This window comes from Carassius carassius, chromosome 2 (assembly GCF_963082965.1).
Source record: "Carassius carassius chromosome 2, fCarCar2.1, whole genome shotgun sequence".
NCBI classification, from domain to species: domain Eukaryota; kingdom Metazoa; phylum Chordata; class Actinopteri; order Cypriniformes; family Cyprinidae; genus Carassius; species Carassius carassius.
In genome coordinates this window covers 12,954,152-12,973,175 of record NC_081756.1, presented here as the reverse complement: position 1 = coordinate 12,973,175, position 19,024 = coordinate 12,954,152, and the positions used below count along the sequence as shown (strand labels likewise).

The 19,024-nt window shown below is 39.2% G+C and overlaps 4 protein-coding genes and 1 pseudogene across 4 annotated transcripts in view; 3 read left to right on the top strand and 2 right to left on the bottom strand.

Moving 5' to 3' along the window:
- Positions 1-1,899: 1,899 nt before the first annotated feature.
- LOC132098553 (interferon-induced very large GTPase 1-like) lies at positions 1,900-4,645 on the bottom strand (annotated as a pseudogene).
- A 3,613-nt stretch (positions 4,646-8,258) lies between these two features.
- On the top strand, positions 8,259-9,358 carry LOC132098544 (endonuclease domain-containing 1 protein-like). The gene is made up of 2 exons (XM_059504625.1): positions 8,259-8,527; positions 8,768-9,358. The coding sequence occupies exons 1-2, from the start codon at positions 8,342-8,344 to the stop codon at positions 9,356-9,358; spliced, it is 777 nt and encodes a 258-aa protein (XP_059360608.1). The 5' UTR covers positions 8,259-8,341.
- Positions 9,359-11,515: 2,157 nt separating this feature from the next.
- Positions 11,516-13,539, top strand: LOC132096926 (endonuclease domain-containing 1 protein-like). Its single transcript, XM_059502614.1, has 2 exons — positions 11,516-12,295; positions 12,735-13,539. Exons 1-2 carry the CDS (start codon positions 11,978-11,980, stop codon positions 13,314-13,316), a joined length of 900 nt encoding a protein of 299 aa, XP_059358597.1. The 5' UTR covers positions 11,516-11,977; the 3' UTR covers positions 13,317-13,539.
- A 381-nt stretch (positions 13,540-13,920) lies between these two features.
- On the bottom strand, positions 13,921-14,956 carry LOC132096916 (ufm1-specific protease 1-like). The gene has a single exon (XM_059502608.1). It carries the CDS (start codon positions 14,880-14,882, stop codon positions 14,130-14,132), a length of 753 nt encoding a protein of 250 aa, XP_059358591.1. The 5' UTR covers positions 14,883-14,956; the 3' UTR covers positions 13,921-14,129.
- Positions 14,957-15,654: 698 nt separating this feature from the next.
- The window catches only part of LOC132103193 (erythropoietin), a 26,197-nt gene continuing 22,827 nt past the window's right edge, over positions 15,655-19,024 (top strand). Inside the window, exon 1 of the mRNA XM_059508106.1 lies at positions 15,655-15,775. The gene's annotated coding sequence lies outside the window, so the exon portion shown is untranslated. The remainder of the gene's footprint in view (positions 15,776-19,024) is intronic.

Genomic DNA, 19,024 nt, shown 5'->3' with positions numbered 1-19,024 from the left:
AAAGTCTGATGGTTTAAAAGTTGCTGAATAAATGAAGCACATGTTATTACTCAAAGAAAATAAATAGATTCTCCTGGGTCCCAAAGCAAATTTACACCTGTTGCCCTGTTTTAATATACATGTTCAGACTCAGAACACCACACTTGATGAAGAATAAAAAAGTTTAATAATGGATTTTTTTAAAGAAGGTTGAAATCTATAAATAAAGTGATGATATTTCTCTTTATTTAGAAGTTATTACACACTGTATGCTGTGATTCTGATCTGGGGAACATTAAAGAAATTCATATCCAGACAGCAGACTCTGTTTCCTTTTAATCCAACTACTAATCATCTGACTCATTTAAAACCCTGGTGATGAACTTGTTTAGAAATAAGATTGCTGAAGTGACAAAAATTGAAATACAAAATTTATGGAGGTTTAAGTTTTTAGGTTGATATCTCAAAAAAAACAAAAAGCTTTCCAAACAACACCATAGACTAAATTGGAAGTAATACATATTGATTGCAATAAACTGTAATGCAAGTATACTTGCCAACAATAACCTTGATGGAATGTCCACTGACCAACAAACATTACTGTAAACATTAGTCTTACTGCAATAAACAGAACGGTCAACACGCTATCAGAATATAAACATGTTCAGCTACTCGCCATGCATCACTGACGATTACAAGTGCAAATGAGAAGCAAGATTGATGGAAACTATATAAGTGTTAAAAAGTTTTGAATAATCAGTAAAGAAATTCATATTCAGACATCAAACATTTCAGAATAAAAATGTTTTATTTCACGGACAAACAGGCCACTAAACATAAGATGTTTTTTACTAGAAGTTCTTTGCTTCAGTCTACTTTAAAAGTCCAAACCAAAAGTGGAAAAAATATGGAAATATGCACTCTTTTTTCATGAAAAATTACCTTACACCATTTTAAGGTAGTGTGCTAGACTTTACCAAGATTACAGAGAGCAAACATTACAGAGATACAGTAGAGATTATTTAGGAATAAGAACATGTGGGTGTTTGAATCACGGTTGCAATCTTTTACCAAATTATTGAGAAGTAATATGTGGTAAAACATAATTGCATTTACTCATTTAGAAAACACTTTATTCCAAAAGATAGATTTATTTCACTGATTACACCAAGCAGTCAGAAACAACCTACATAATGATCATATTGACACATCATGATTTGTTAAATGAATTATATTTTCAAAGAACACAAAATAATTTATTTACTATAGGCCTGTATTTCCCGCAGTGCACAGATTATTATCATAAAATAAATTATTAAAAGTATATTAGATTTTACGACAAAAAGGAAAATAAATTTTTAAAAAGTTGTTCATCAAATAGCAATTCATGAGTTCGCACTTACATATAATTGGATTTAGCAAATAGAAAGCATATTTGGCATCCTGTACTGAGGGAGGGCTCCGAGCTCGGAATATAGCCCAAACCCAAAGACCTCCAACCGTCCCTAGTATGGGATGAGAATAGTTTAAAAGTGAGGAGTTGGGGTGGAGGAGGGATGCCGTAAAACTGTCATGGGACAAAGGTAAGTTGGCTGTATATATATAGTGTGTGTGTGTGTATATATATATATATATATATATATATATATATATATATATATATATATATACAGGCATTGTGCTAGTTAGGCTGATTAACTGTACTAGTTCCACCTCTGCCGAATTGGTTGATTATCTGATTGTGCTCCTCCCAAACCATGTTAATAAAACATCATATGTTCAAAACATAAAACAATTTACCATTAATATATGAAACATTTCATCATAACATAAATGTATTGATGGAACATGAATGTTTTGTAGGCTGAGAGGAGAGTGTGCTGCCAAATCACTTGTTCTACTATTGTGAAAAAACATTTTCTATCTGATGCTAAAAGAATCTTTTAGGCTGTTCTCTGCTTTCTGCTTCATGATATATTTCCAGGTCACAGGTATTTTAGCAGGATGTGCATTATATTTTTGAGCAAACTGATTGTTGAACCTTAACATCACATATTTCCAGTAATCTGAGGCCTGTATGCTAGCATTGGCAGGTATGTGCCAGTCAGGAAAGATTTCCCTGTATTTTTTGTAAGGATAGTACTTATTATTACTCTCAAAACACCTGAACATTGCTTTGCTGTGGACATCTGTTGAGCAGATATTAGCCACTAATTGTTCATTGTTGATACAGTATATCTGTAATGACCAAGTCCCTGAGGTCTGTGTACTGAAGCACAGTGATCAGTGTGGGCTTCTCCACCAGCCTCACACGGAGCTTTGCAGAATGGACACTGTTGCCCACATCCAAACACACGCTTGAAGAGCTCATCCTGGGGTTTCATTTTGAGTTTGGACAGTTTTCCATGTATGCTGACGCTCTTAAATTGTTCCTTCAGTGTCTGTTCCATCTCTTCTACAGACTTGTTTAGACAGCAAGCAAATGGTTCTTGAGATGCATTGTTGAGAATCATCACTAATACAAGTACATCTTTGGCAATTACAAGTCTTTTCCCAAGCTTTCTACAAATGGAATGAATTAAATCTTTGACATCACTTTCCTGTGTCTCATTTTGTGCAGTTTTGATTGCCTCAAGTATTTCCATGGTGGCCAATCTGAGATGACGTTCCACAAACTGAAACACTATTTCTCCATCTGAAAATTGCTCAGTAATTTGACCTAATGTCCAACACTTCACAAAACGTTCGTATGAGCAAATGTATCTAGCATAGTTTTCAAAGTTATCTTCACTGAGAAGTTGCTTCAAAAGTGAGTACTGGAAAAATGCACGAGTGCTGAACTGAAATGCATGTTTACCTTGAAGCATTACATCAACAATCTCTGGACCCAAAGAACTGTAGATGAATGATTCAACTGCAGGCATCAAGCACAGTTTAGTGAATTCTTCAGCCTTTCTCTGACACTGATCGCAATCATGGAACAGGTCTTTGAAATCATATTTGTCTTTAAAATTATCAAGGCATCTACGTGGGTCATTCTCCATAATGAAACAATCATGCATGTGTTGAAATTCTCTTGCAGACATCCCACAAATGTGCAGTTTGGGACAGTACAAATTTCTCTGAAAATCCCATCTTTTTGTTAGATGACAATCTTTCATCAATAATGTTTAGGGTTTCCTGAATATAGGTGTCATGGTAATCTGAATTTTTTTCAGTCTTGTCTTGAATTAAATTAACACATGTCTGAATTACATTATCAGCCATATCCTGTAGACTAATAGCATTGTCCTGAAAAAAGAAACGCTTTATTTTCCTGTAAAAGGATACTGCAGTTACTTTAAAGGACTCTCTGCCACAGTTTTCCAGATTCACTCGATTTAATTGTTCTGCAAAAAAACTTCCTTTCTGTTTCACGTTGTTTCTTAGTTGCTTGAAAATGCTATCAAATATGTTTTTTGGGGGGGGGGGACCACAAACTGACAATTCACTGACAGTTTGTTCCCAAATCTTTTCAAAATTGTTGCCAAGCTCTTCATCAGACCTCTCTATTTCCATCTCTGAGGAATTTTTGCGTAACTCCTCCAGTAAACCCAACAGTTTTTTCTCCATTGTATCAGTGAATGTTTTCTTGATATAATCCAGTTTATCCATTCCTTTCCTGATTTCCACTGTTGCCTCAAGGTGAGTCAGCAGAGAGTTCTCTGTTTCCCTCCTGAGAGATTTCACACTGCTCACAAAGTCTTCTTTAAACCTTTCCACAAGATAGACATGACCCTCCTTTTGTCCAGTCCAAAAATTCTGATATGTCGTTTCCAGGTGTTTTGTGTTTGCATTTTCCAATGGCATCAATCATGGTCTTTTTAAGGTCATAGACAGCCTCTGAGTAGCCAGCGTTCACTGGTGCCATTGGAAGATTCCCATGCCAAAGTCCAGCAATACCAATTGCAAGTTTCTAGATTATACTCCATCACATCAGTAAACATTTTGTACTCTTCATTGTTCTCCATTTTAGCTGCTGTCTTTGTCATCTCGTTCAGCTGCTCCAGCAGAAGCTTTCGGTCTCTCATGTTCTTGTCATGAGCTGAAACATCCGCAACATTTTGGTGGACAAATTAGCACTTGGTTTTTTCCCTATTTCCTTCATTCTGAGGAAAGCATGGACCACAACCTGCAAAATGTCCTTCATCTCTGTGGAATTCTCCATTGTAATGTTGATGATTGTGATATCACTCAATCCAACAACAAGCGTGGCTAATTCATTGTCATGTTCATCATCTGGTTTCACCAGCTCTGGGGATTTCAGACCTTTTGTGTCAATTATCACTAAATAATCACAGCCAAGTTCTTTCTTGATGTCCTCTTTGACTTTGATCAACTCCTCTGGTGCATCTTCACTGCTGACTGCAAACTGAACTCCAAACATGGTATTCAGCAAGGTGGACTTCCCTGTGCTCTGGACTCCCAAAACTGTGAACACCTTGATTTTATAATTTGGCTGCACCAAAGAGTTCAAATACAGAAGCACATCACTTACCCATCTGAGAGGAATATTTGATGCATCTCCATCAACCAGTTCCAGAGGGAAGCCATCCAACATCGGCTCAGCACATAGCTGAGAAAAAACATCAATGTATTTGTTTCCACAAGATAGATACCAACTCATCTCCACTAATCCATTTGATATCTTTCTTGGAATGTCTCCGCAATCCATATCACGATGTACAAAAGTGTCATGATACTGTTGGGGGTTGCTGAGCAGGTGAATATCTTATACGATTATATGAAATGCCATTTTCATATGGGAAAGCTTAAGCTAATGTGAAAAAAAAATACTTATATTACTGTATAAACTAGTTGAAATCACAATAAGAAGGAATAAGGCACTTATATTAGTCTAACATATAGTAAGATGAAAAAAGACAAAGACAAGTCATCTACGTCGAATTATTTTAAATATTAAAGTGGGTTTCATTAGCCAACAGTTCTTTTTATAGTTTATAATTTTTCAAAGGCTACTTACAAGTGATGTCCATGCATCCAGTGATGGAAACCCTCTGCATTTGTCAGGGTGTAAACTCAGATTTTCTAACGCAACAGTAAGTGACGTTTAGCAGACTGAACCAAGTCTATTTGAAATTAATTGCAACTGCGTTTACCATGTTGTTTTAAGTGTTTTGTAAAAAGCATGCGTTTATATTTGTATTGTCTCCAAATTAACGTTATAGGTTTAAAATCTTTATGTTTACAAAAAAGTAACAATAACGTTTCATTCAGTGGTTTGGTCCGAATGAAAAAAAAAAAAACACAGTTAAACGAAACTACAAGCTAAATGAAACTTATGTTCCTTGTAAATGTCCCCGCTCTATCTTGAATAAGCGTGCTGGAAGGACAAAGTTGTATTTATTGTAATTTCTTCATACTTCTTCCTGTGAGTATTTACAGAAATCGTCTAAGGTTGCGTATGTAACCCTGGTTCCTCGAAGGAATGAGACGCTGCGTCGAGAGCGTTTGGGGAACGCGTCCAGCATGACGTCTCTGAATAATGTGTATAATCAGTCCAAAGGAAGGGCGAGACGTCATAGGCGGGTGACGTCAGAGACCAAGAAGCATAAAAGCATGAGTGGCGAAGCCGGAAATCAGCCTCAAAGGATGAAGCAAGCGCCAGCCAGAGATGCCGGAAGTGTGGCACTGCGACGCAGCATCTCGTTCCTTTGAGGAACCAGGGTTACATACGTAACCTTAGACGTTCCTCTTCAGGAACTCGAGCTGCGCCGAGAACGTTTGGGGAACGAGAATGCCCACGCTGCCAAACTTTCAAATCTCTGCCTAGTATGGAAGAGCACAACTAAAGCAAGATAAGGAGAAGGAGCCTGACAGAAATCGGGGACAACCCGTCCAATGGCCAAACTTCAGAAGGAGTGAGTCTTGACCCCCAGGAGAGGGGAGATCAGAGGACTCGAGGCTTAGGATAGCATCCTGATCACCGCTTAGCACAAGCTTCTTCTGGCCGGAGGCCTCAGCCTCAGCGCACAATGGAGGAAACATATAACCAGAGGGTTTCTGCTCACTGACTGGCTACCGAGAGGGGTGCGGTAGGCCACCATGGCCACCACGTAGACCTTCAGGGTGGAGTGGGTCAACCCTGCGGAGAGCATGCAGGAACTCCAGCACTGTACCATCCGGGCAGTTAACTGGGTCGAGCTGGCGGTCTCCGCACCAGGAAGTGAAAAGCTTCGACTTCAAGGCATAAAGTTTTCTCATCGAGGGAGCTCTGCATTGGAGAACGGTCTTACAACATCGGTTGAGAGACGGGAAGCTAAGAGTTGTGCCTCCTCAGAGACCACACCTACAGCCTCTAAGCTCCATGCGGGGGCACACCCTCCGCCTGCGAGAGGAGATCTCTCCTGACGGGAACCTCCCATGGAGTGCCGTCTAAAAGAGAAATCAGGCCCAGGAACCATTCCCAGCCCGGCCAGAACAGGGCTACTAACAGCAGCCGGACTCCGTCCCGGCGCACTCTCTCCAAAAATTAAGAGAGCAGAGCAATCGGGGGGAAAAAATGTACAGATGAAGCCTCGGCCACGTCTGTACCATGGCGTCCAGCCCCAGTGGAGCTGGATGAGTCAGAGGAAGCCAGAGGGGACAGTGCGATGTGTCTCGAGTCGCAAACAGATCCACCCGAGTCTGGCCAAACTCTCCAACTCTGCTTCATCACCTCGGTGTGAAGCCGCCATTCCCCGGGCCTTGGCCCCTGCCTCAACAGGATATCTGCTCCCATATTAAGATGCCCAGGAATGTGAAGTGCTCTGAGCGAGAGGAATTTGTCCTGGGCCCACACAAGGATCTGGCCACTCATGACCGCACCCCAGCCGGTGAGGGATGCGTCTGTCGCTAGCATCCCGCGGCGACAAGGAGCTCCCAGCACCGGGCCCTGAGACAAGAACCAAGGCTTCCTCCACATATCCAAGGCACGTAGGCAGCGCCGCATGACCTTTAGCATGCGAAGTGGGTTTCCCCTCAGGGAGAACCCCTTGGTCTTGAGCCACCACTGTAGGGGTCTCATGTACAGCAGGCCAATAGTATTCACGTTGGACGCAGCTGCCATCAGACCCAGCAATCTCCATGACTGCTTGACAGTGAGTGACCGGCCTTCTCTCACTCTCGCGACTGCAGTGAGGATCGACTCAATCCGAGCAGGTGACATACATGCCTGCATCGTGGTCGAATCCCACACCATGCCCAGATAAGTGGTTCTCTGAACTGGAGAAAGCACACCTTTCTTGGCATTAAGCCTTAACCCCATCTCTTTCATGTGAGCGAGAACGACATCTCGGTGCAGAACCGTCATCTGCTCAGATTGAGCTGATATCAACCAATCGTCAATGTGGTTGAGTCGTGAAAGTGTGGGGTGAGAGTGCAAGGCCAGTGGAAGATCCGTATTGGTAGGCTTTTGCCCCCAAAAGCAAACCTCAGGAACTTCCGATGAAGAAAGATGGAGATAAGTGCATCTTTTGATAGATCGTGACACACCAGTCCTCGGACTTGGCCTGTGCAGGCATGCTAAACTTCAGTCCCCTGACTGAGAGGTTCAAAAAGCACAGATCTAGAAAAGGACACAACACCTCGTCCTTCCTTGGAACAGTGAAGTACCGGCTGTAGGACCCGGACTCTGCAACCCAAGGAGGGACCACATCGATGGTCTCCGTCCTCAGAGAGAGTCTACTTCTGTTCCATTACCAGAGCCTGCTTGGGGCCCACCAGAACTGGATTCTGTGGCCTCCCTCAAAGAGAGCCTTCTGAGAGTGAAGCAAAGGCTCGCATCACAGCCGTCAACTCCCTTGAGAGCTGACACTGCGCGCTTCACTTCTGTGTCACCACTTCCTGATTAAATCCATTCTGGGTCACCACTTCCTGATTAAATCCATTGTAAACCATGGGTAAATTATTGCATGGGGTATGATCAGTGCTCATATTTAATTTCAAGAGAAATAGCCTAGATTGCAATTTCATTCAGCCAAAATAATTCATAAGCTAAAAAGCTTCTTATTTTCAAACCTTCCAGTGTTCTATTGGTCAGACACGGATGCTGTATGACTGGCAGGGTAAGAGAGGTGATGCTTTGCATATGGTGGCTTTCGCTCTTCAGGTTATCAGTCTGGCTTGGAACACCATGGAAGAACGGATGGATCTGCCTGTTTTTGGAAACTGGAACTTTTGTTACAAACACTGATAACTTCCCTTCTCACTTCTGATGGCTCTTTGTAAGATTTTTATATTCAGGCTTCTTCTGTTGACAGGTTTGTTTCTAGCAAGCGGCACGGTCTCCAACAGCTTTAAAGAATGCAGTCAGTTCTTCTACATGCATACAGAACCCACAGGTATCAGAGGGGGCAATCTGAAGAGGATTTGCCAACGCCACGGAGATAAACTACGTTACGCCACTCTGTATGACAGCAGTCATCGTTTGGCACTTTATTCGGCTTACACCTTCAAAAAGTCAGATGGACAGAGGAGAATGGACACACCCTGGATGTATGAACCACAGGTAGCACATTACCTTCATTTGCTCTCTGGATAGTTAAAAAATATTTATATATAAATAAAAAAATAATAATTTGTGTATTATATAAAAATTGTAAATCTTCTACATCATTTAAACAAAATAGTCTTAATTCTGACAACAGTGAAATCACCACATAACACTTATTGGTATTGTCCATATACATTTATTGTTCTGTTAATATGAGCTTCTATATGGTTTTTCATTTCTTGTTCTTTTTCCCAGCTGGTTTCTGCTGATGAAAGTGAAAACATGAGAGAGTTGCCCTCTAGTGGTGACACCACCCAACTGCTTGAGGAGAGCCAGGCTGTGCTAGCAGACTATGTTGATGCAGTGGAGTTTGAGCGTAGCCCACTCAACCCTGACCAGCACCAGGCAGACAACCAAGACAAAGCAGCTACCTATACCCTCACAAATGTGGTGCCTCAGATCACAGACTTCTTAGAGGGTCCTTGGACCACATATATTGATACAGTACGTCGCCGCCTGAATAACTTTTGCCGTGGTGCTGCCTATGTGGTGACTGGGGTGACTGTATCAGGGGTGACCATCCAAAGAGGAAGAGAGGACCGCATGGCCGTCCCAAAGCACTTGTGGTCTGCCTATTGCTGTCCACGGTTTGATCGAAATTCACCCTATGATGTACGGTACATGTTTCCCACTTATGCAGCATATGCTTTGAATGAGATAGTGGGACACAGTGTTATAGAAGTGCCTTTGAAAGCTTTAGAAACCTTCCTGAAAAATCAGACAGGCATGGACAAAAGCGTGAGCATCTTTTTCAAAGACTGTCTCACAGAAATTACACATCAATAGGAAGTGAATGAAAGCTACTCAACCCTGTAAAGCCTTAATTATGAAATAGTTGCCAGAAATGTTTTTTTTTTTGTTTAAATGGAAAAGTTTATTGAACCTTTAGAAAAAAAAATTGAGGGAGAGAGAGAGAGGCTCAGCTTCCTCATGGGGGCAGTGTAAGGCTACGTTCACACTGCAGGCTGAAACGACCCAATTCCGATTTTTTTGCCCCTATGCGACCTGTATCTGATCTTTTCATGACAGTCTGAACGACACAGATCCGATCTTTTCAAATGCGACCCAGGCCACTTGGATATGTGGTCCTGAATCCGATACGTATCCGATCTTTTGAAATGCGACCTCCGTCTGAACGGCCAGGCCACATGTATCCGACCCGTACGTCATTTATACGCTACAAACGTCATAATTCTGCGTTGAAGTAGGCGGGAACGAGAAGATAAACTGATGAATTTCTGTATTAGTGAAGCCACTCACATCAGTATCCCACCACTCCTGGCTGCGACTCTGCACCCACACGTTTCTCTGTACCGACGTTGCTAACACTGCTCCACAAAACACCATGGCCAAAAACCTTGCTCTCCTCCTTCTTTTTAATTTTCTTCTTAAAATGAGAAGATTGTAATTGTGCTGGCTCCGTTGGGAAAATAACTTTAATATTGCAAAAAGAGCTCCGCTGTTGACTACACTGTTGTTGACATCCATGTTTAACGTTAGCTACTTCCGCAAACAACGAGTGACGTCGTTGAGCGTTGAGTACTCTTCTGCGCATGCGGGTCATTTCTGGGTCATTTCACGTTCACACAGGAGATCACAAAAGGTCGCATTTAATTGGAAATGTGAACGACCTTGCAAAAAAATCGAATTTTTTCAAAAAATCGGAATTGAGCATTAAGCCTTGCAGTGTGAACGTAGCCTAAGACACCCTCCCTTGTCTAATTATTATAATTATTTTAATGCTTTTAATTATTTAATTAATTATTTTTATGCCAAAAATCATTAGGATATTAAGTAAAGATCATGTTCCATGAAGATATTTTTTTAATTTCCTACTGTAAATATATCAAAACTTAATTTTTGTTTAGTAATATGTATTGCTAGGAATTCATTTGGACAACTTTAAAGGCGATTTTCTCAGCATTTTTCTTTTTCTTTTTTGCACCCTCAGATTTCAGATTTTCAAATGGTTGTATCTCAGCCAAATATTGTCCGATCCTAATAAACCATACGTCAATGGAAAGCTTATTTATTCACAAAAAATCTTTTTATTTTGAAACAAATTACACTTAAGACTGGTTTTGTGGTCCAGGGTCAGAACTGTATTCCCAAACTGAGCAAAAAGTTTAATTAGGTTCTGATCATGCTGATATATTTTAGTGTTAAGAAGAATTTATGAACATTAAATTTAAGCATCTGTGCAATGATAATGAATTTAAGAACCAGTTAGTAGAATAATGTAAATAAACTAATAATATATATATATATATATATGTGTGTGTGTGTGTGTGTGTGTGTGTGTGTGTGTGTGTGTGTGTGTGTGTGTGTGTGTGTGTGTGTGTGTGTGTGTGTGTGTGTGTGTGTGTGTGTAGTGAGTGTAGCTTGCTGCAGATGCTGGCATGAGAGCTAAGGAAAACCAGGTTTAGCTTTTGGAAACGAAGTGCTCTTTGCCTGTGCTGTAATATTTTTTTATTATTATTTAATTTAAACGCAATCAGCCAAGACTAGAGAAGAGAATAAAGTCACTGTAGATGATTTCCATATTATAATGCCACACTGCAATGTAAGATGTATGTCCATGACTTTACATAGCTTATAGCACTGCATTTAAATATATATTGTTGATATAGTGTGTATATGAATGTGAATTTAAAAATGTTTAAACTTCTGAAATTGTGAACAAAATTCACTGGTTACTAATCATATAGTAACAGTCTGATCTACTGTTATTGTTGGAAAGTATGTGTAAGAGTATTTGTAATTTTTTACTGAACTGAGTACAATCCTAGGTGCAACATGGAAAAGATAAGTCAGTTAACAGTCCATATAGCATTAGCAATTTATTGTTCTCACATTTGCGTAGATTATTGAGTGTTTCATTCAGATAATCACATGTGATTGTATATTACTCAAACATTTGTCTAAAATTAGCATTTAGTTAAATTTAAAGTCACTGTTCTTTTCTATCACATCCTATTCAGGCTCAGGTTGCTGGCTGACCAGAAAACTAGATTCACCTTTAAGGAGCCAATGAACAATCAACAGGCAGTGAGCAAATTTACCTTGCTGATTTGCATGTTTATGAGGATAATGGCTCACTGAATTTCGTCTTATCAATTTTGAAGTTTGTATTATTGTAGATCGGACTTTCCGAACATGGTTTTGCATGTACTTTGTACTTTTCATTAGGAATGCAGTGGCTCTCTTTATTCTCCACCTACCAGTGAAGAGGTTTAATTTTAAAAGAGATAAAGACAGTCCATTGGAGACAGTGAAGAAACCAGCCACAGAAAAGGGAGGGTTTTTTTCTCCTGAAATTCTTTCTTGTCATACTGTCCTACCTAGGTCAGTCCAAAGAACACTTCACAAAGAAGAAAGAAGACAATTTATACTTTATAGGAGAACATGAATATCATGGTCTATTGCTGGTCCTGGTTTGGAACCTTGCTGATCCCACTGATGTGTTTGATCTTAAGATCACAAGCTGGAGTGGTGGACGACTTCTCCCAAGTAGATCGCTGTAAGGATTTCCTTTATTTGGGCACTCCACCACGAGGTTACCTCAGTACTTCCCTAAAAAAGATCTGCCAGCGCTATGTGGACAAGCCTCGCTTTGTGACCCTCTATGACCCCAAAAAACACATCCCCATCTATTCAGCATACACCTTCAAGAAATCAGATGGGGAGAAATGGGTAGACATTCCCTGGATGTTTGAACCACAGGTGAGTGTGTGCTAAGAATAACATATTTATTATATTTTCCACAATGATTTTAAGCAGCACAATTGTTTTTAACATTAATAATAATAATAATAATATATTTTTTTGAGCAAATCAGCATTTTAGAATGATTTCTGAAGGATCATGTGACTGGAATAATGGCAGGAATTCACAGGAATATATTACACTTTAAAATATATTAAAATCAACTTTTACCAGCATTTCACGATATTACTCTTATTTTAATCAAATCAAAGCAGCCTGGGTGAGCATAACAGACTTAAAAACACAATCTACCACAAAAACTTTTGAATGGTTACCTCTGCAATCAATCGATCAATAATATGTTTCGATACAAATATATATATATATTCTTCTTTCTCGTTTGCTTCTGGGAATCTAAATCCGGAATCTAATCTCCTGTATTTCTTATTTTGCACAGCTGGCAAGTGAAAAAGGAAGCAGTAACATGGAACCATTTCCCCAGTCTTCCTTAATGCACAAAAATTTTGAAGACACGCAGGCTGTGTTAGAAGACTACGCCGATGTGGTGCAGTATGAACGCAGCCAAATGAACCCAGATGAGCATCAGGCAGACCCGCTGGACAAAGCTGCCACCTACACATTGACCAATGTAGTTCCCCTGATAAGGGAGTTCAATTTTGGTCCCTGGAGCACACAGGTAGAAGTTACCCGCAAACGGCTTAACAACTATTGTCACGGAAAGGCTTATGTGATCACTGGTGTGACAACATCAGGTAATATGATTCGACGTGATAACCAAGATCGTGTTGCCATCCCAGAATTCATGTGGACAGCCTATTGCTGCACAGATTACGATCACAACGCTCCCTACTCAGAGAGGTACAAGTTTCCAGCGTTTGCCGCATACGGTCTTAATGATCGTGTGAACAACCACATGGTTGAGGTTCCCATCAAGAATCTGGAGAAGTTTCTCAAGGGGAAAATGGAGGTGGACAATAACTTCCAGATCTTTTACAGTGATTGTGTGTCAGAAGTGTAAAGATTAGAGTTGGATAGTGACCCAATCCAAAGGGTTCATCATCAGAGTTGCAGATATTACATTAAGATTAATATGAAGACATTTGCATTGCATTTGTAATAAATGGTAAAATTTAATGTTTTAATTCATTGATTTAAATGGACAGTTCACCCAAAAATAAAAATTCTGTCATAATTTACTCAACCTCGTGCTGTTCCAAACCTGTATTAGTTTATTTTTTTCTGTTGAACATAAAATATATTTTAAAGAATGTGGGTAACTAGTCTCCATTGACTTCCATAGGTTTTTATTTTTTTTACCATACTATGTAAATCAATGGGAGCTAGCATTTGTTTGGTTACCCACATTCTTCAAAATATCTTCTTCTGTGTTCGACAGAAAAAAAATTAACTCTTACAGGTTTGGAACAACATTATGGATGATAACTTGAGAATTTGATGAGAATTTTCATTTTTGCATCAACCATCCCTTTAAGGCATTTAATCCCCCTTCAGCACGCATTAAAATACATGATTTTGTTATCTTTTTCTTTGGGATGAAGCAGTTCAAAGATACATTTTAGAGATTAACAATACATGTGCCAAATACTCCAAGACAACTGAGCTTTATTTCTGGTATGATCTTTACCTTTATTGGTTGTTAACCTGTTGTTCAACATTCTGTAATGCTAAAGTACATTTTGGGTAAATGAATGAGATTAAATGTAAACACAACAGTGTGACAGACTGTGAAATAAATATATATATATAAAAAATCAGTGTCTACTGTACAGTCAGATATTTCTGTTCATCCATCAGTTCATTGACACCACTGTCACTTCTTAGCAGTAAGAGGGAGACAAAGATTGTAGAAAGAGCACTGATCCAAAGAACCAACTGCTTTCCATGAAACCCAACCTTGACTTTGCAATGACTTTTTATCCAAGGGACAGCCGAAGTAATGAGGGTCCATAACAAGCAAATAACTTCCCCATTTACCAGTGCACACACCTAAGATCCCCTTAGAGGAATTGTCCCTGTCTCCTCCCATCATAACAGGAGACCCACGGGTAAGGAAGTGCTCATGAAGATCTTCTACAGCTTGATCAAGCTCCTTGCCATATCGCACATGCAGTATGCGGCAGGGAACATCATAGAGCTGGTCAAGAACAAGACTTGCCTCAAATGTCCCAATCCACTCCCTAGAACCCAGGAATGAATCGGGTTTGTCCCCTATTTCCACCAAAGTTTGTTGTATTTCAGAAAGACTAGGCGGGTGTCTGCGGCTCACAGTGAGAGGCTGATTAAGACACAACCATGAGGCCATGGTCTGAACAGTCCTGTATCCACAACCCCAACCTCTGTCATCTTTGCCATCACAGCCATAATGATAATATAGACACTCTCCTGATATCACTGAGCATCTGTCACAGTCTGGAGACGGCTGAGGTAGTCCGTCATGGGCATTCTTTACTAATATATCATTCCGTGTTTCCATTTTGGCTGTTATCGGCGTTTGTGCACAAACTCCACCCCAATCTATACACTCAGTTTTCTTGTGTGTCCGTCTTTTTTCTGTCTCTTCCATGTCAGTACGTGTATATCAGCGCTGACAGCTAGCGTTCACATACTAAAAAATACGTCATGACATAAAAATAGTCATGACAGCTCGCACACACTCGTCCGTCTCTGATACTCTTCCCTGTGGTGTATGAGCTCGCTCTAAAACAGTTCCGCCTCAAATTCGGGATCTTTTCTGTTTTACACACACAAAACCGAAGCGAAACAATCGGGAACCATCACTCACAGAAATTTAACCCGTTCATCCCAAGGGCGGAAAAGTATTTATGTTGCAAATGTGAATCTTTAATGTGTTGTGAACCACTAGTCAGCAATTACACTGAAACACAGCATCGGACATCACTGAAAGTAAAAGCCGTACGTGAAGTCAGTGAAATATGGAAACAGTAAATGCTGAGTTCATTTGGTAGAGGATCGACGGCCTGATTCAAACATTTAAACGATTTAATTAATGATTAATTAAAAAAAACTGAAGTTTATATATTTGTTTGTTATTCGAATTTCAGTTCCGTGTGATTGTTTTGCAGCACACTGAAAGACGCTGTGCATGTCTTTTTCTCGGCTAAAATATTTCTACTGCTGTGTCGCTGTATATTTAGTGCTGATTTCCAGCGGATAGTAGCCTATACGTGCATGTCAAATTGTTGTTAGGTTTCTCTTTTAATTTTTTAAAGCACTGGCTGTGATTTATCTGGTAGCTGCAGATAAATTATTGAAATTCGTTTTACATTTTTTAACAAGAAAACTTCATCCATCTCCTAATTACGCCTCAAGTGTTTGAAGCGATATCGTCAGTCCGTCAGCAGGGGGAGCCAGTGTGTTTGGAAATGGAAACATATCCTTAGATCAATTCCACTCTGGCTTGGAGAGCTTCTCGTTTTGGCCAGTGCTATGATTAAGGTAAACTACGTTCTGTTACACCCCTTTATTAACTGGTTATGCAATAAATGCCAACCTTGTGGTCAACATTTTGTGCATTGCATTTGTTGCATTATAATGCATCATGTTTCAAATACTCGACTGAGTGTTTACAGATCACGTGTCTTGAATAATGCATTAGATTCAAAATCAGCGTTATTCACCCAAGAGTGCGCAAAAACACAATGAATTTGTTGTGGTTTTTAAGAAGCTCTTGGTACATACATAAATACATCCATACAAACATATCTGACACGAGAACAGGAATATTTAAATAAGACTTAACAATAAATAATAATGTGTATGAATCTGGAACAGAAGATGTATGTACAGATTTGTTCATAATTTTCTCTCTATCTCTATATATATATTTAGCTGTATGGAAAGTATGCATATGTATTTATATAGCCTACTAGAGAGAGGAAATAATAATATAATAAAAGGAAATAATATTGTTGACATTTTGCTTGTTACCCTTGTTGTGTGTTCTGTCGCTATCTTAAAAAAAATGATTGGAACTTACAGTCGTTTCGTTTCTCGAAGTTGTTTCCTTATGGACAGAAACACAAATTCAGACTGCATCCTCCTATGTCAATTTTCCATACACATGAAGATAAACAAAAACCTATGCAACCAGAGAAACAACACTGGCAGAAGTAATATCACTCTGCTAATAAAGGTTCCAAAGCAGAAACAAACCCCAAAATATCTCTGGATAGACTGGATGCCATTGTCAGGGAAAAGAAAACAACCTGTATGAGTATAAACAAAGGGTTTGGTAACACAGCTGTTTTTGACCCATTATGTAGGATTAGTCCTTGCATATTGATGTATGAGGCTTTTGCATGAGATGGCTTTTTTGTTGTTGTTGTTCTTTTAATCATTGAATTAAATGACTTGTTTTACATAGAAATGTCCCATGCATTTACCATATAAGCCTTTTCTGAAATGGTTGAAAATAGAAGCTGTACCATCCGAACCTTATTATTATTTTTTTTTTTTTTTTGAAAGCAGGGATAAAGGTACAATTTGATGCTTCGATAATGCTTAAAACATATGCCCAATCATCTATATGGATTGGATTTGAGAGCCATTAAAATGAAAGGGATTTAAACAATTACTAAAACAAGGTCAATACGCAGTAGGTAGATAAAAAAAAATACAGAAAAACATCAGCATGCACAAAACAGACCACAAGGCCAAAAAATATACAACGATAAACAAGCCATGATAAGGGATATGTGAATGCTGGCCTGAAATTGAATGTTTTGTCTTGAGATAGACTAAAGATGAACACTTAAGATCAGACAGAAATTTGGAGATGGAAGATATCAAGCCTCGGATACAAAATACAGTGTTTAGAATGGTAAGAATAAAACCCTGTACCTAAAGAGGTCACACTGTTTGTGGGTGTGTAGTTATGATTCATGCTGGACACAAGACAGTACGGATAACTGTAGGTAAGTGGAGGCTTCCAGTTTCACACTCAAATGCACATATTGCATCCAACTTTCATGTTGAATCCTTTTCTGAGATTTTATTGAAAATATGTCTATTGTTTAAACATTGCAAGCAAATAGCGTACAGAAATAACTAACTTAAATGTTGCCACCTTTTGAAAATGTTTGTTGCCAAAACCTTAAAATTTCTGTTGATGTGTCATTGTGAACATTCATGTAATATTATGTAAGACACTTGCGACTGTAGTTGTTTAAGTACTGCAGTCTTCATTCAAGAAATGACCACAAGATTTCCTTTTGTCTATTGGCAGGCTGTTGATCATTCTCTGAATGGTTTAACTGTGAATTTGGCATAGTGAAATGATTAGCATGTATCTGCTGTATAAGACTGGTCAACAGCCAGAACAAGGAGTGCTGATCTAACAACAATAACTAATGTCAGTGGTAGCGGATTAAAAATTAAAAATTTCAAGAAAAAAAAAATATTCCAGTGACTATTTGACAATTGCAGGAGCAAACTAATTTATAGCATTTTGGATATAATCAGTATAGCTGTGCAAAAAGGCAAATAATATGCATTGGGGGTGAAAAATTGTTAAGCTGGTGAAAGATGGTTGTTTGATGTCATGTGAAATGACACTGAAATTTATTGAATATACATTTTGATTGAATGAAGAAAAAAATATTTAATTCTGAAATAAATATTGTTATTCACTTTTGTTGAAGTGCCAAAGATAACGAAGATTTCTATTTACATTTTTTCTTCTGGAGAGAGCAAAGACCAAAGCTAGAAACATCCTTATATGCTTACAGCCAGAAGAAGCTGGCAGTCTTATCATTGTAAAGTGCAGATTTTATCAGTAAATTAAGCTCTTTCCAGTCTATTAAAATCCCAACACCTCCCAAAGAGTAGTATGATATTTATAGCTGAAGATGAAGGGGTGGGTAGCAGGGTCCAGGGCGAGAGGAAAGGGATTTCCTAAAACTAGGAGTCAGGTTGTTTAGAGCAGTAGGTCCTCCAGTAGACTGTGTGTGGGAGAACACTGCCAAATAATCTACAGGTTAATTTTTTTGGCCAGCAGACCCTTATCTTGAAACAGAGTTAGAGCTTCACTTTGTAATACATGCCTATGTAAATTTAAAACCAGCTGAACTTCCGAAAGATCCTTGGGGAAGTCGTGGCCTAGTGGTTAGAGAGTTTGACTCCTAACCCTAAGGCCGTGGGTTCAAGTCTTGGGCTGGCAATACCATGAATGAGGTGCCCTTGCAAGGCATGAACTGCTGCCTGGGTGCCGCCACATAAATGGCTGCCCACTCCTTCATGTATGTGTTCACTGCTGTGTGTGTGCACTTTGGATGGGTTAAGTGCAGAGCACGAATTCTGAGTATGGGTCACTACACTCTGCTGTATGTCACGTCACTTTCAGAGATAATTGTAATATGTTGATTTGGTGCTCAATTATTATTCATAGTTTTTATTATTATTGCTGATTAATATTTTAGAGGAAACCTTACCAAATTTTTCAATATTCTTTGATAGAAGAGCAGCATTCATTTTAAATGATCTTTTGAAACATTATAAATGTCTTTACAGTCGCTTTTCATCAATGTAACATGACTTTGCTTAATGTAAAACTATTAATTTCTTTACACCAGTCTGTGGTGAGAGTGAATGGTTGGCATAGGTTGGTTAGTGAATTGGGGCAGTTGTGACCTAATGGTTAGAGAATCGGACTTGTAACCCAAAGGTCACAGGTTCGAGTCTCATTGC

What these genes read in the sequence shown, in the direction of transcription:
- LOC132098544 (XM_059504625.1), top strand. Translation starts at nt 8,342, where the DNA reads ATGCATACAGAACCCACAGGTATCAGAGGGGGCAATCTGAAGAGGATT. An exon ending in CCTGGATGTATGAACCACAG is followed by an intron (nt 8,528 to 8,767) that starts GTAGCACATTAC and finishes TCTTTTTCCCAG; the next exon opens with CTGGTTTCTGCTGATGAAAG.
- LOC132096926 (XM_059502614.1), top strand. Translation starts at nt 11,978, where the DNA reads ATGAATATCATGGTCTATTGCTGGTCCTGGTTTGGAACCTTGCTGATC. An exon ending in CCTGGATGTTTGAACCACAG is followed by an intron (nt 12,296 to 12,734) that starts GTGAGTGTGTGC and finishes TATTTTGCACAG; the next exon opens with CTGGCAAGTGAAAAAGGAAG.
- LOC132096916 (XM_059502608.1), bottom strand. Translation starts at nt 14,882, where the DNA reads ATGGAAGAGACAGAAAAAAGACGGACACACAAGAAAACTGAGTGTATA.